At 38.0% G+C, this 17,345-nt stretch overlaps 2 protein-coding genes across 5 annotated transcripts in view; both read right to left on the reverse strand.

Annotated features, from left to right (window-relative positions):
• LOC141642402 (F-box/LRR-repeat protein At1g55660-like) overlaps positions 1-17,345 on the reverse strand; it is a 97,137-nt gene that overhangs the window by 62,585 nt on the left and 17,207 nt on the right. The gene's annotated exons all lie outside the window — the stretch shown is intronic.
• Positions 10,831-16,031, reverse strand: LOC141642401 (F-box/FBD/LRR-repeat protein At2g04230-like). Of its 4 annotated transcripts, none has more exons than XM_074451187.1 (4): positions 15,761-16,031; positions 12,876-13,891; positions 11,449-11,619; positions 10,831-11,359 (listed from the first exon to the last, which is right to left on the reverse strand). In XM_074451187.1, the coding sequence occupies exons 2-4, from the start codon at positions 13,872-13,874 to the stop codon at positions 11,093-11,095; spliced, it is 1,437 nt and encodes a 478-aa protein (XP_074307288.1). In that variant the 5' UTR covers positions 13,875-13,891; positions 15,761-16,031; the 3' UTR covers positions 10,831-11,092. The 4 variants fall into 4 exon arrangements, with proteins under 4 accessions (XP_074307288.1, XP_074307289.1, XP_074307290.1 ...); XM_074451188.1 differs by having other exon boundaries at positions 12,876-13,902; positions 15,761-16,028; XM_074451189.1 differs by having other exon boundaries at positions 12,876-14,094; positions 14,232-16,028.

A 17,345-nucleotide genomic window follows, 5' to 3' on the forward strand; every position in this document is an offset into this window, starting at 1 on the left:
CTAACCACAAAACTCATAACCACATAACTCCCAAGCATTTCCTCAAAATACCCACACTTTACTCTTATGCTACCCCGTGGGTCAAGTAACTCCACCACAATTGTGATTCCATAACTCTCAAATATAAATCATCTATAAACGATTTCCACGAAAGATCAAAACTACTAAAACAGTTACACACCTAACCAACTATCGACTACTAGGAGTTCTCACTATAGTAAAATCCTCAATCAAAGGTCAAAATCTTAAGGTCTTCATACTTTCTAACACTCCAAACCAAAATCTCATTCATCTGAATTCACAAGCATAAATGATCGCATTCCCCAAATCATAAAGACCACCAACCAAAAGTAAATAGGTTTGTCATACAATTTTTCCTACCCAACTCAACTCAAGTTCCACTTATCCAATTTTGACGAAATCAAGGTTCACAAAGAATCCTCAAAGAGCATCTCACTCACTCTACAACATAGCCAACAATGCCATCACTCCACTAAAGAGACAAAGAGTAATAACTAGGTCAAGAAATGATAGGAAATTTCAAGGGGATACATGAACATGACGAGGTGTGAGATTAAAGGAGTCAATAGTAAAGGTAACTAGTTAACACCAGTAAGAGACATTAGAATTAGAGAGGTATTCAAGGCAAGGAAACGACAAGTAAACTTTTATACTTAAGAAATAAATCCAATCAAGTATGAACGAAGGGAAGGAAGATGATTAAAGGTACGAGGGGGATTTTAGGGCTTAAACCACACACTTTCTAAGACTTAAGGTTCTCTCTAACAAGGTCACACCTATTAGGATATTGTGCCTTCATAACAAAACGACCAAATTCCAAAACGAGGGTCAAGGCAATTCATCTCATTCCTTATATGCAAGTCTCTCTTAAAGGGTTACACCTCTATGACTGATCAAGGTAAAAATAAACGCTCGCTTAAGGGTTGATACATTGGTTAGACTCATTGTTCACCTATCCTATCACGTATTAGGATATCCCTAAAGTAAGTCTACCACTCAAGTATAACAACGTCTCTTTATCTCAAGTTCTCGACACAACCTCGATGTTTTAAAAACCAAAGAACGAATTAACAAAGACTTCTCAACAAAATCCTCAAGGGACAACTAATATCAAATCACATCACCATTCTATACGGGATCATTAACATCAAAAATGGGTTTTCTTCCAAATTCATATCCTAAACTTATCTCATTTTTACTCCTAAGGTAACGACACTCAACCTACTAAGCTTTCAAATCCCAAACATAAACAACGAAGCCAAGTTCTATAATTTTAATCACATAGGCAACTCATTCCTAACACAGAGAATCCACCAATAATTTACACTCACTTGTCCAAGGGACTAGGTATAAGAATCACTAAGTATGTCTCATCACATTACCTAAGTCTTTCTAACATCACGACCTCTCAAAACCGGGGTTAAGGGTCGAACACAAACAAACTCCACAAAAGTTAAATTATCCGACCAAAGTTAACATTCCATAAGGCAAAGATGAAGGGGTACAAGAGGGCTCTTATAAGGGGAAAAGGTACAAAGACATCTTCCAGGATATGGGATAAGAGTTTCGAAAGGTATAGAAACACAAAGATAAGGGAATGTGACAAGGTGCTCGAAGAGAGGGAGGTATCTTTAAGACGGTAAAGAAATCCTTCAAGATAAAGAGATCCACAAGCAAGATGTTATGGAAGGAGAAGTAAAAACGAAGGATAAGTCGAGTGAGTACTAAACTAGTTCCCAAGGTTAAGCAAAAGAGAGCTTATGAAGGAAAGGATGAGCATCACAGGATAAAAGTAAGGAAAGGTTGATCAAGTATAGAAAACACACCCATAACGGTGTCAGGAGGAACGGCGGTTCCGACTTGATTCTCGACAAGAGTGACTCTTCTTGGCTCGGCTTCCGGAGCATGAGGGAGAGGAGGAGGGATAGTCTTCTTCTCGGGGCAATTCCTGAAGAGATGTCCGGGCTTCTTGCAATGGTAACACTTCAAGGGCATAGCATAGCATCCAATACCGGGGTGATAAGTTTGCCCACACTTGAAGCACTTGCGGTTCTCCTTAAGCCTATTAGTAGATGTAGGTACTTGTCCTTTCGGCTCTTGCACTATTGGCTCTTGTCCTCCATGGTCTTGTACTCCTTGTCCTTGGACTCTCGGCACCAACCTCTTCTTGCTAGGATATGACGAGGATGAGGGCACAGATGGCCTCTTGCCACGGCGGTTAGAGCGACGATTAACTTGAGCATTAGCATTCCGTTGATTCCGAAGAATTAGAGTAAGGGCTTCCATGATAGTATTCTCCACCTTGGTTGGTCGTACCATCTTCTCAAGACACCAAAAGAGTCAACCATGTTAGCACCTAACAAATAGCATGCACAAAGAGACTACCAACTTAGGTCCTTAGTCCTACCCATCTCTCATTCATTATTCAAGGTCAAGTTCAAGGTTAAGTTCGGGGTACACGTGTGTGCGTCGGGAGCAACATATGCTCTGATACCAACTGTGACACCCCTCGATAGGGCATCAAAATTAAAGCGAAAAAAATACGAGATTTTTAAAACCTTTAAAAGCTTAAAGTGCGAAATCCACCATAAGTGATCGAACAAAAATGAAAAGAAAGATAATTAAGTTTTACAATTTAAGACAAGTGCGTTGGGGAAAAGATATCCCACGAATAAACACAAGTCTAACGATAGGTGAGTCTAAGCAACCTATAACTAAGGTCCAAGGGTCAACGTTCTCGCTAGCTCACACGTCTTCCCCATAATCTGCATCACAAACCTGTCATTCATGTAAACATGAACGCCACAGTCAGTGAGGAGTAACTCAGGGTTCTCCCAGCCACCATATGTCGAAATGCACATAAGCAAGAACTTAATTAAACATATCGATCATGCATCATACTTGAATAATATGAACAAGGGAATATAACGATAATCATAACGATATAGGCACGTTGCATTCTTAATGAGATAGGCATCGAATCATATGAAGAAAGTAAATAACGGATCAATTAAATAGAAAATACATGGATGGAAACCAATAGCCATTCCTTTGAAAACCTCTTAACAACCATAGCACGGGACGTGGCTACTAATGTCACATTCATACTTATGGCTTACATCTCACCATAAGAACGGATGGGAACATCAATCCCGGCGATCATATCGCAACTAGGGGCTTGCATCTCACCACTAGTATCCGATAGGACCAAGACTCTCACAAACAAGCATAGAAGACGTGCACTCTCGTATATAAGAACACACCAATGACCGTAACAAGCAAGACATTTACAAAGGCTTTGACTCAAACAAGACAAACCCGTAGACTCCAACCTCCTGGTAGGACGAAGATCATAATACGGTCCTAGTCTAAATCTGGCCAGACTCTCGGGATGGACGACACCCGATTCGACATACAATCCCAAATCGTATCCAAGACTCGATCCACGACACCTAGCCGTGCCCCAAGGTCGAGTAACCCCAAATCGGAACCATGGTACCTATCCGTACCCCAAGGTCCGAAGAGGCGGAAGGAAGATAGCCCAACTCGGAAACAATGGCACATAATCGTGACCCAATGTCCGAGGGCAAATAAATAAGGAATGTCGAGTAGTCACACAATGTAAACCGTCACACTCCGGTCACAAATACGAGTAACAATGATTGCACAAACATAACGTAAATAATTCATGTGAAGCATGTATGAACATAAGAGTATAATGATTACCAGGTGCTCTCTGCCGGCGTGGGCACCGGCTGCCGGCCCACCGGCAGAGGATTCATGCTAGGTGAAACAAGGCCAAAAATAGAAGTAGGTGTATTCTCTGCGGGTCCTGGTGCCGCCCACCCACCAGGGGGTACAAGCCAAGGTAAAACAAAGCCAAAAAAAGGTGAAAGTGTATTCTCTGCCGGTCCACCGGCTGCCAGCCCACGGCTGCCCGCCCCCACCGAGGGAATACGGTCAAGGTAAACAAGGTCAACATATGCTCAATGTGTATTCTCCGGTGACCATTTTGCCCACCCCATAGGGAATACACCCTATAGCCAAATAAGCTCAACTTGCACATTATGTATTCTCTGCCGGTTGACCGTCTGCCCACCACCGGCGGGAGTACACCCTATAAACAATTAAGTTCAACATTTCACATTGTGTATTCTCTCTGGACTGGCTGATTCCCGCCAGCCACAGGGGATCACAAAGGCTTAATTCTCTATTTTTCAAGTCGAAATGCAAAGAAGGCCGCTGCCGGTTGGGTAGGCGGCTGCCCCCACCGGCAGAGGATCTTTGTACACGAAAACTCATCAAACATCCATCTAAAGTCATCCAAATTCAACCATCTTTCATTTAATCATTTCATACTTCTCTAATATGATGAATACTCGGTAAATTTAGCACGTTAGGATAATTTAATCATATGACATCAATTATGAACCTTAAAATAAGATAGCATGTCAACCAAACATATGAAAATGCTCATAAAACCACTTCATTCAACATAACAATGGAATGAAACATGAAAGTTACCAACTTTAACATTTGTATGCATCCAACCACACATAAAACACACAAATTTGACATGTAAGTCGAGTAACCCATCACCGTTACCTTTTAGCTCTTAATCTCTATTGTAATCGTCTCACAAGCAAGAATCCACTTCCGGGTCAACTAAACTTTCTCCTAAACATAAGAAAACACAAAATAAGACTAAAAATCGAAACTAGAAAAAAGGGTACCATGAGAAATTGGCTCGACAGCCCCATTAATGGAGGAAAGATAGTTCTTTTCTTACCTAGAAAGAAGGAGGGCGATGAGAGGAAGAGATAGACGCGAAAATCACTGAAAACCGATGAGAAATGAAGGTTTTATGGCCAATTTAGTGAAGAAGGTGGAGGTTGTGTAACAATGGTGTTGTAGTTGTGTGTTTGTTGGGAAATTTCAGAATTTAGGAGTGAGGGAGATGGAGTTGTGAGGGTTTAGTTGGGGGTTTTGTGAAGGGAAAAGAGAAGGGAAAAGCCCATAAGTTATAAAAAGCCCAACAGCTCAAATTGAGTCGGTATACACTAGAATTTTCGTCTCAAGCCTACTATAACTCAAGACGGAGAATATTATTATTATTATTATTATTGTCCGACCAAAATATTTATTTCGTATAACTTAAGCTTTAAAAATATAATATTTATAAAAATCATATTTAATAATAAAATTAATTAAATTAAATAATTTAAAATATAAATAAGACAATAGAACGGTTAATTAAATTATATTTGCCAAAATGGAAAATTCGCGGGTGTTACAATATTTACTCAGGTATGTCCCGAATTGTCTTATTTGTCTCGAAAAATTCTGAAATTTCTTGCTTATAACTTGAGTTTATTGTATTAAATCTTCCATTGCTAGTATACAATTGCTATTTCCTTGCTTTCTAGCTCCTTAATTGTTGAAATTCATGCCTAATTTGCTAATTTGGGAATTAGGGTTCTTCAAAATCCGGGTAGAAATTATGCATTAAATTGGTTAGAATTGTGTTCTTATGCTTGGAATCTTCATTATTTGATACATACTCATGTTCCCCTAACTTTTTGGATGCTTTCATTGTGATTTTGAGTCTTAAAACTTGATTTTTTGACCCATTTATGCCAAAAACCGGGATTGCCATATGCTATGGTTGAAGTATAATTGTCTACTTGCTTTTATGTAGACAATGTCGACTTCTAGGCAAGGAAATAAGAGAACTCGAGAGAGGAGAGCCCCGGTTCAGCAACCCGAGGTGATTCCCGAAGAAGTTGTGTCTTCGGAGGACGACTTGTCTCCTTTAGACGATTACCCGTTCATTGAATTCCGTGACAAAGCACAAAAGGACAGGTTCGAGTATTTGTTAACTAAGAACATGAGTGCTACTAGATGCGTAGATAGAAAAATTCTACGAACTTTAAAGATTGATGATATCATGTATGGCATGTTCAATGAGATCGGGTTACAGGGTTTATTTCTGCTCCATGAACTATCTTACCCTGCTTTGACCCTCGAGTTTCTGAGCTCATTTACTTACCTTCCCAGTGACCACCTTATCAAGTTTCGGTTGCTTAATGTAGAACGGTCCTTAACCTTTGACCGTCTGTCAGAAATTCTGGGAATAGATAAGCATACTGACGGAGATTTATACAGTGTTGGTGGGCTGTCCGCTATTCGATATTTTCCATTGTTTACCGGTTATGCGGATGCGGATGTCAGTGCTATGTCTTTGTTGGACGTCCAACATGTTTGTCTTCGTTTATTCTTGAGGTATTTGAGCTATTTGTTGTATGGCCGGCACGACAAGAGTAAGACCTCCACTATTGAGGTCTTGATCCTTGCTAGTTACTTGAACCCTTATCGGGAGGAGACATTTCAGTTCTCTCCCCCTGCTCTTGTGTGCGCGGCCTTTGACAGGATGATTGGGAGGTACGGGGATCTTGATTGTGGTGCTCTTGTCACCAAGATAACCCGAGCTGTTTGTGATTTTGAGGGTAACGACCCCTATGAGCCCATGGACGACCATGAGCCACTTGCCGATGATGATCATTTGCGATATGACATCTCTTACCTTGACATCAATAATGGGAAGGACCATTACTAGAAGGTACAGGGCGAGTCTTACATGCTTCTACCTTGTGACCGTTTACCTACTGTAGACCCCCTTGAGGAGAGTACGGCTGCGGTGCGACCCCCGCCCGTTACTTATCTGATTCCTCGGGACCTTTTGGTCACTTTTCCTGGTTCTAGTACCACTACCACTACCGGTGGGCGCCGGAGACGTCGACGCCCCACCACCCACTTGCCAGGCTCTTTCCAGCCTACTCCGCCTCCACCTCCTACAGCTTACCCTATTCAGGGATACCATTTTGATCTGGTTGTTGCACGAGAGGTGAGGATGCATGAGGGCATCAACACTGCTTTGACAGAGAGGAGTATGTGGGAACAGATGGAGGCCATGTCTCTTGCTTCAGGGGGACAGTATCAGGGTGTGACACATAGCTATTACACCACTCCGGGTGATGACAACCGTGTATTCCATCTCTATGGAGTCACTCCTACGGAGTTTGGACAGTTTAGTACTGACTATGGTGCCTTGGGCCGTCCCTTTTACACTCCAGTCCACCCCACTCAGCCTACCGTTGTTTTTCCTGAGGATGTCGGTGTTCCTTGCTCCCAAAGAGGCCCGTTTGGCCAGTTTAGTGCTTCTACTTCCGCTACTGCTATTCCTGGAGGCAGCCGTGGTAGAGGCCGTGTTAGGAGACCCACTCGAGGTAGAGGTCGTGGTACCCCAGTCCCTGATCCTGAGCTTATGTCCCTTTATGCCGAGATCGATGATTTTGATGATGTTGATGCTGATGGAGCCCAGCAATGACAGCTGGTCACTACATCCTTCTCTTTCCATCTGGTTTGGAGGAGGCTACTGCACTACAGCTGGTATTATCTTTCTTGTTTTTGTTTTATTGCATTTATTTTTCCCCTCTTCCCTTTGTTAGTTGTGTCCCATAGGTTGCTGGATTTCTGTGTGATTGCTATGTTGTAGGCGTCACAATGAGGACACTGTGACATTTAGGTTTGGGGGAGTGTGTTTATTTCTGTTGTGTGATTTTATTTCTGTTGTGTGTGAAAAATTCAAAAATTCAAAAAAAAAAAATTGAAAAATTATAAAATACAAAAACATGTTTTTATTGATTTTGAGTCGAGTCTTGGTGAATTGTATAGCAATGATGATAATTTGCTTTGTCTTTGCATTTGAGTCTCATTTAGTTGTCCATGTACATTGTTTTGACCTGTTAGCTATGATGAACAAAGCTCTTTACTAAAGTCTTGACCGTCACAATATGCCTTATGCCGAGTAGACTTGACTTTATTTTGTTGGTAAACCACTTAAATTTCTGAGGTCTTTAGAGCTTCCTAGGCCGGGAACATTAATAAACCGGTCTCATTGTTATTTAGGCTGATGAGTGTGGTCTCCTTGTGGAATATGTAATATCAAACTGCATAAGTGTGACATTAGTTTCTTAGCTTTTGCGCGTTCATATGATTAAGTACATGAGGATAGGCGGTTCTTTTTGTTCAAATATGCCATACATTACCCAGTTTTGTTAGTCCGTTTGAACCATGTAGCCATTTTATATCCTGTTTCTTAGCTACATTCCAGAATTTGCCTACCTTTTTCGGGATAGTCGCAGTTGCTTGAGTCCTTATTGTTATAGCTACTTTGGTTGGGTTGGGACTTTTATTGTCATGTGGGTAGTAGCTATCTTTTGTAGCAATTGTGTGACCTCTTATGTTGAAAAAGAGAAGTATTATGAAGCAAAGAAAAAAAAAAGAGAAAAAAAAAAGAAAGTTTCGAAAAAAAAAAAGAGTTCAGAAAAAGAAAACAAAAAAGAGAAAAGAAAGAAAAGAAAAGAAGAAAAATGTATGCTTCATTGAGTTTTGTTAGGAGGTCGTGTGTGGTAATTGCTGGAGTCTAATGCACATTTGGAGAGCCTTTTCATTTCTCTCATATGTTGTCAAAGTTGAGATTATTTCTCTAGTTGGATGGTTGTTTTATTTCTTATTAGATTTGGCTATTGGTCTAGTGCTGCGACTACCGTCTGAGCCTCACATACCCATACGTGCTTTTGCACAAGCCACTTCTATACCCATGCCACTTTACCACCATTCTGTCCTTGATACATGTACTTGGTCTGTTTTGTGAATGCGTATTAGTTGGAGAATCTCTTATCACATTAGATTGCATGCATATTTCATAAGTTGAGTGAGAGTCTTTATTCCTTCTATCTTACATATATCTCACCCCTTTTGAGTGCATGAGTGAATTCGCGAGAGTCCAACAAAATTGTCTTGCAAGGTTGAAAAGCATTTGGCTGAGTCTCGCTATCATGTTACATCTTGAGTAAGAGCTGCGTTAGTCTATTACCCATGCTTTTAAATTTGTTTTATCGGCACAACTTTGGTCATTACTTTGTTATAGATATGGACAGCTGAGATTTGTATGTGCCTAGACATTTGCTCTGAGTTATTCATTCACCATATGTTTGTTGTTCTTTGTTTGGCCTGATTGCTTTGCTTGAGGACAAGCAAAGGTTTGGTTTGGGGGAGTTTGATGTATCACTTTCATATATACTTTTATAGCTCCCTTTATACCATTTTACATACCGTTTCGTGCCTATTATACCTTTTCTATGCTTTATTTCAATGAATTGTCGATACTGCCGCTATTTTGTGTTTTGATGCAGAAATGACTCGTTATGGGTATGATCAAGCTAAGATTAGCATGGCGGAGACGACATAGTAGAATGCACGAAGCATGGCACGAGGAACGAGGAAGCACGAAGGCTAGAAGTGAAAGAAGAGAAGAAATAGCCTGTGAAGCAAGATCCCCGATCGAGTCACCTCTGGCTCGATCGAGCAAACTGTCCTCGATCGAGTCACCTCTGGCTCGATCGAGGATCCTCTCTGGCAGACTTATTTCCGGATTTTCCTAAAACGATTATCTTTTGTTATAAATTAAAAACTCGTGTTTTATTGTTAGACTACGCTTTATTTTACATTCATACTGCTGGATACTTTTTAGAACCCTAATCTTTCCTTTGTACGGTATTAATCTTTCCTCATTAATTAATCGTTCATCGTTTATGTTAATTGATTATTGTTTCATGCTTTTAATTATGTTTTCATTATCATTCATTGTTGTTATTGTTATCATTATGAGTAGCTAATTCCCTCATCTAGGATGAAGGGGATCTAGGTTAATTAAAAGGGAAAATTGATTAATTGCTATTGATATCGCTTAAGCTGTTGTTTGATTATTGTACTTCTTCTAGTTAATTAACTTGAGGCCTGAGTTGTTAATTAGTGTAGCGAATTAATCCTATCGCCGACCGGGTTAGAATTAATATAGGCTGCGATAATCAAATAGATTGTATCTAATTATAGCGACCGCATGTTAGAATCGATCTAAAGGGCATAATTGAGTCGACCGATCTTATGACCTTAAACAGTTTGATAGATTTAGCAATTGATTAATAATCCCCAAATAATTGACCTAGTGAACCGGAAATCCTAGACTTTTAATATTATCGTTTAAACCTCTTTTAAATTACTTGCAATTAGTTTATTAGATCAAAACAAAACAAACCCCCAGAAATCGGTTACTTTTAGACAGCTTAAATACTTACAGACTTTGCTTTTACCGCCTCCCTGTGGATTCGATACCTGTCTTACTACTAGCTATTCTTGTTAGTCTTGAGATAGTTTTACTTTGGTTTGGTAATACGACTTTAGCCACATCAATATACTCCATAAAATGTAATAAGCCCGTGATTCAACGATTTTGCCCGATTTTGTTAAATAAAGATTAGACAATTTTATGACATTACATAACAAGTTTTAAAGTTTTGGGCCAAGTTTAAACTGAAGGTATTTGGAGGAGAAACACAACATTTCACACCTGCAAATTAAAAAAATTTCCATTCCTCCTTGTCAATCTGCCATGTCCTTCCTCTTTGCCTAGGCAAACAAACTATTAGACGTTGGAAAGGCGAACATGACCCGAAAGTTAACTATAAAGTTGATCTGATTCGAAAGAGAATTTTTTTAAAAAAAATGTCAAAACGAGGTCATAAATCAACCTAAGTATTTAGCGAAATGGATCTTACGGAGGAATTAGAATAAGAAATAGTAGATAGACCCATTTGAAAGTTTTAAGACGGTTTTATGGTAGGAACAATCCGGTAATAAGTTAGTCTAAATAATGTTTTATTTTTTGTCAAATTGTCCTCCGAAATATTTATTTTACCTATTTTCCGTCAAATTGTCCCCGGAAATGTTTTTTTAGTATCGGTGCCGGAAACAGGTACATTGATTACGAGGAGTGTATGTGCTACCTAACACAACACAGATGTAAGACCCAATTCAAAGTTTGATCCAAACAGGATCCATAATCATTTTTCTTGAATGTCCAAGAATCCTAATTCCTTAGTTGCATTACAGGCTTACACTGTTTTCCAAGAAAAGTAAGTATACAATTACATTTGCTTTATTATGTTTATCAAGAAAAGTTTACAATTGCATTCACGGAAGCTTTCTTCAATCTTGATACTTGCTTAACATAGTCAAGCTCCTCAACTGCAGTTGGTCGATTCTTCTTCTTCTGAAACACAATTTCCAATTTCTCCAAGACGACTGCATTTCTAAGTATAAGTTCTACTAGTCGGAGCTGACCTTCACTACATTTTCCGTAGCCAAGGATGATGACATTTTTAAGTTGGGGCATTACACAAGTAGATAACTCTGAGCTAAGTACTTCATTATAACCCTGACATTAGTTAGAAGCCCGCCAAAAATTAGAAGAGAAGACTCAATGTCACAAGTAAATTAAGTAGAAAGAAAACCAGTTATGCTAACCTCACTTTTCGATGATTGTCCACTGTATATTATCAGCTCCTCCAAGTCCACTGAGCTTTTCACCAACTCGATAATAACTTGAAGACATTTTCCATTATCCCACAATGGCTGTAAAGCCAAACTCTGCCATTTATTTTGTGGAATATCCACTTTCTCCACGCAACATAATTGCTGAATAAGAAGAAAAATAATACGTGATTCTGTGGAAGTATTCCATCAAACTTGCAACAAACTAACAGTAACAGTTAAAAAGAGAGTGATGAAAACACAAAAGCTTCATATCAGTTACTCAATTGTCAGTGACCGCAGAACAGTCACCTAAATAGATGAGGAAAGAAAAACGTATCGCATTACTTGATCCTCCAACTGAGTTTCAAAAGCACTGGTATGAATGTTGTGACAAGCTAATTAGCTAATACACGAACTACATTCTCTACATTTCCCAGGTTTGCAGTCCTAATCACTTTTCATCAACCTTATTATACTTCTTCGTACTCCCTTCGTCCCAATCATTTATTTACGTTCAATTAAAATACCTTTACAAAGATTAAACGATTGGGACGGAAGGAGTAATTATATTTGTTAGTATAGTCTACATAACTACATTTCAGCTGATGCTATGCCAATTACATTCTCTACTTTATGCTCTTAGCTTCAATTGCTTATGTGCCCTTTTCTTGCTTTTTGGTGGGCTTGTTTTAAATTACATTACTTTAAACATTTGGATCATTATCACTCTAAAAGATTCAATCTTTTAGATAAAGTTTGCACAAAATATACCATCTGGAATAAGAATCTCATCAATTTACTTAAATTCATCATTTTTTAGCTCTTGATTCCTCTTTTCTGTATAATAAATTATGTTACTTTTAATTCATGTAATTGCTTCAATGTTGATCAGTAAAGAATAAAGTTGAGATCTTGTACATATATCTTGTACAAGGGTAAGCCTGCGTACATCTAACCTCCCTTATCCCGCATTAATAGATTGGGGGTAATGTTGTTGTAATTCAAATTTGGCTTATAATGAAAATTGTAGTTGTGCAGACAAGCATGATACACAGTCAGATCATCAGTGTGTGCAGTGCATACCACCAGACAAGTCTATGTGCAAAAACAACTAGATCAACAGGTAATACCCGCAAAAAAACTAAAACAAGGCAAAATATAGATGTTACTCCCTCAATCCCATCTCGACACAACTATATTGTCCACATATAGCCAGTTTGGTGAGTCAATATGCAATTATCGCTTTGAAACGTTTTAGTTAGTGTGTACTTCAGAGAGAAACAGACAAGCAAAGTGCACAATCGAATTTGTTTAGCCGAAACAAAAATGATTATTTCTTGTCATGGACATGATAGATAATACTACGATATTAAAAATTTCAATAGGGAAATTTTGAATGAACAATTACTAAAACGCACCTCAAAGGCTAGACTTGACAGTGTAAAAACCTCAGCATCTCGAAAGTGCCTCAAAAATGCCTTTATTATTAGGCCAGACGAACATATAGGTAAATGCCCGACATTCACCTCTTGAAGGGAGGAAACATCAATCACATCCAGCAGAAATGACCGAGAAGTTATACCTAGTGTATTAACTGCAATATTCAAAATTTCCACATGCGGGCAATTAAGAGTAAAAGGGCGGTCTGGCACGTCTGCTATGTCCAGCTCCAACCTACTAGCACTTGGAGCAGTAATATTCAGATCTTGCAATCCTTCAGAGTTATATATTATCAGTTCTTGTATAGAAGGGCACGCAGATATCAACTGGTTGAATGCCTCATTATTTCCATGAACACCGATAAGCGTTAATTTTCTTAAACTTCCCATGTGTAGTTGAGGTTGATACTCATACCTCACAAGCATACTACCAACGAGTGAGAGCGTAACTAGAGATTGACATGTAAAGAGACAGCGAGGTGGCGCTATATCATCAAGATAATCACAATTGAAAACTAGATCTTTGACTTCTCTATCGGTAGCAAATTTCAGCCACACTTGAACATCGTCAATAAGCCATGAATCTACATGATCACTTTTATACCCCCCAATATCAAGGTGAAAACAGTCAATGGCGGATCTTCTATGAAGCATCAACACATTTCGGACATAGCGAGCAAAACGTGAAAATGCCTCACTCATGATTCGTTGTTCTTCTTCATAAACATCGTCCTCATCCTCATCCTCGTCCAAATCATCATAATCAATAACATTTCTAACATAGTGATCATCGAAATCAAAGCTAAGAGCAGGAAGCATAGTCCAGAGATTTCCAAAACGGCGGAGCAACATTGTTTTAACAGCATCTCGAGTAGGCATACATGAAAGAATATGCACAATCACTTGATCAGGCATCTCACTCAACCTATCTAGGCCAACATCACACTCTGAAGAACGCATACGCTTTTGGAGTTTCATGCTTCTTAAGTGAGTACCTGATGATTTTCTAAATAAAGCTTGATTCACATTTCAGATAACAATACATCTAAAACTAATAAGTTCATTTAGCCCCAAACCCACTTTTCCCTTCACATATAGTTTGAGACCATTTCACAATTGAAAATAAAAGCACTGTACAGTAGGGTTCTTCTAGGGCGAAGTAGCAAGTTGATCCCAAAGGTTTATTCTTACACAAAATCTCATTGAAAACGGGCGATATCCGTCACAAGCTTGTGACGGATACCGTTTCCTCTCACAAAATGCCCATTGAGAGGTGAGTGGGAAGCACATGGGGGTGCCCCACCTTGTCCCCTCTCCCTTTTTGTGAGAGGTCACAAGCTTAATGTGCAAGCAAACATTTATTCGTCATATTTCCTTAATTAGTTTTTTTTTTAAATAACATAAAAAATAAAAAATAAAACTTTTCATGATAATATGCTTTTTTTTTCCTTATTGATTTTTATCTTATACTCTGTATTTAAGTAAAAATAAATAAAAACAACTAAAATAGTTTCTTTTTTACTATTAAAGTAAATTTGATAGAAAAACTGGAGTTAAATTGAAGTGGAAATGAAGATAAATCATTAATTGGGTTAATTCCACAATAATCAAAAGTCAAAACGTATAGGACTAATTTGCACCTACTGAAACTTAAACGATCTTAATTGCATGTAATGGCACACCCTTGGGTCAACTTGCTACTTTGCCCGCGTTTATTGTAAGACATATAGTTTGAGACCATTTCAGAATTGAAAATAAAAGAATTACTAAAAACTGTAAAGTAATCACTAAAGACGTCAAATAGCTCATCGACAACAATAAAATGATCACTTAAATTATGAAAATGTTGCTATCTAAAGTCTAAACTAGTTATTTTGGACATTAAAAAGGTACTTCCTAACCGTAACTAAAACGGAGTATACAGACAGAGTCATATACAAGGGATCACTTTGATTACGTATCAAATATCAATGGCCACAATTTTGTCCTGGAAGAAAATGAAGATCTCCTATTTATTTAACAGACTTGAATTTCCACAACAAATTTAGCACAACTCCGTAAACTCTGGCCTTCAAATTTTTTCTCCGAATTGAAGAGGGGAGAAGACGGAGAGGAACCATTTCCGATTCATACTAACTACAGCAGTCATGTATCATACAAGAAACATGAAATGGCTAATTAAATAGAACAATCATAATAAAAAGAGAAATAGTTCACTGGTCAAACAACAATAAAAATTACGTTACCCAGTGCCTCAATGGCTCCCGCAAATTGCGGGGTAAAGGGGTCGGATATACGCAGTCTTACCCTTGTGTTAGCAACACAAAGAGACTGTTTCTGAATGACCCAAGATGAAAATTGCGTCGAAGACTACATCAAATGACTGGTACTTCACAGGTTCACATTATAAAGGAAGTCACCTTAGTGAGCCATTTTGCTTTATTCCATCGTAATCTAGAACCAAAGATTAATGAGTCTTTGGCTCCATCGAAAAATGGGAACTTCAATGGTCAATGCTAACAAAATTAATTAACGAGTCTCGGCTCACACAGTCACACATACAATAGTCCATTAACATTACCAACAAAAGTGATAGACCTTACATAAGGGCATCTCACATGTGAGAGGGGTATCACTCGACACTCGGTGACGCCCTAACATTGTCCATGATAAAATACTAGATTACGACATGAATGAATAATCACAATTTAGGAGTTTAATTAGCCTAACAGTAAAATTAATCAAAAATTCATAGAAATGATTCAGAATACATGTATGCCAATTAATTAATCTAATTGTAAAAATAATACGACCAACTTGGTAATATAATCAAGGCAATAAGGGTAGAGAAGGCATAAAATTACCTGATGAGGAAGAAAGACGAAAATGATAAATTCTGGCCTGAAGATGCAAACGCTCCCCCAAAAATCTTAGACCTGGTTAACGGGTTCGATTGGTCGGGTTACGGGTTCGGTTATTCCTAATGAATGTGGTGTTTCAATGAGGGATGAGAATTAAAGAGGCAATTTGGAGGAAACGAAGGGATTCATAGGCTAATTAAGTGGCAAAATGATCCTCACTATTTTGTTTCTCTCCATTTTCTCTCTAAAAATCTTTTAATGATCATTTTTATTCAATATTCATTCTCTTTATTTTCAGTCTAGAGGTGGCAAACAATGACACGACACGAAAACACGACACGAACCCGGCACAAAATTAACGGGTTTGGGTTGAGACTTAATGACCCATTTATATAAGTGGGTCGATACGAACACGACACGATATTTAATTGGGTTAGGGTTAGGGTTGACCTCTCTAAACACGAACCCGACACGAATGACCTGTTTACTAAATTATTTCTAATTTTTCTTGATCCTGCATCACAAAATATACTTAAACTTTCAAAATATGGACGTGACACGAAAACATGACACGAACCCGACACGAAATTAACGGGTTAGGGTTGAGGCCTTATGACCCATTTATGTAAGTGGGTCGACACGGACACGACACGAGACTTAATTGGGTCGGGTTTGGGTTGGAGGGATTGTGACCCGTTTACATGTGACACGAACCCGACACGACCCGATTTGTTTGCCAGGTCTAATTTTCACACATAAACATAGAGTCGTTGGATAATTCCAGAGTACAATTTGAGCCGTTAAAAAGAAATGGACTATCCATTTTTTTTAGGAAATGGAGAGGATCTTGCCCCCCCCCCCCCCCCAACACATAAGCTCAATTACTAGAAGGGTCGTCTGATATAATATATCAGATGCGTAATTCTATTATCGTAATTTAATGTAACACCCCGGTTTATAAAAGAAGACCTCGTCAAGACATTCCCTCATAAACCGGACTGTTACCATCTCGGTTTCCCGAGGTAGTGAATCAATACATATATATAAAGCAGAAACTTTTCAAGCGATATTAGAGAGTCCAACTTTTTTAGAAATCCTATAATTTAAAGAAAAATTTAATAAATTGTCCTAACAAGAGCAGATTTCTAAAATAAATTAATAAAATTAACCTAATAAGAGTAGATTTTTAAAAACAAGTAAATTTTATTTAATTTTATATCCTAATATAAAATAGATTAAAATTATTAAATTACACACATGTATATAGAGTGTAGTGAGTATAAATTTCCAAGTAATTGTAAGTTTAACTTCTCATTCTATCTACTTCTCATTCTATCTTAAGTTGAAAATGAACTGAAATGTTATTAAATGTATCCAACCAATAGTAGATTTCTAAAAAAAAAATGCGATATTAGAGAGTACAACTTTTTTAGAAATCCTATAATTTAAAGAAAAATTTAATAAATTATCCTAACAAGAGCAGATTTCTAAAAAAAATTAATAAAATTAACCTAATAAGAGTAGATTTTTAAAAACAAGTAAATTTTATTTAATTTTATATCCTAATATAAGTAGATTAAAATTATTA

Source organism: Silene latifolia, chromosome 2, assembly GCF_048544455.1.
Source record: "Silene latifolia isolate original U9 population chromosome 2, ASM4854445v1, whole genome shotgun sequence".
Taxonomy (NCBI): domain Eukaryota; kingdom Viridiplantae; phylum Streptophyta; class Magnoliopsida; order Caryophyllales; family Caryophyllaceae; genus Silene; species Silene latifolia.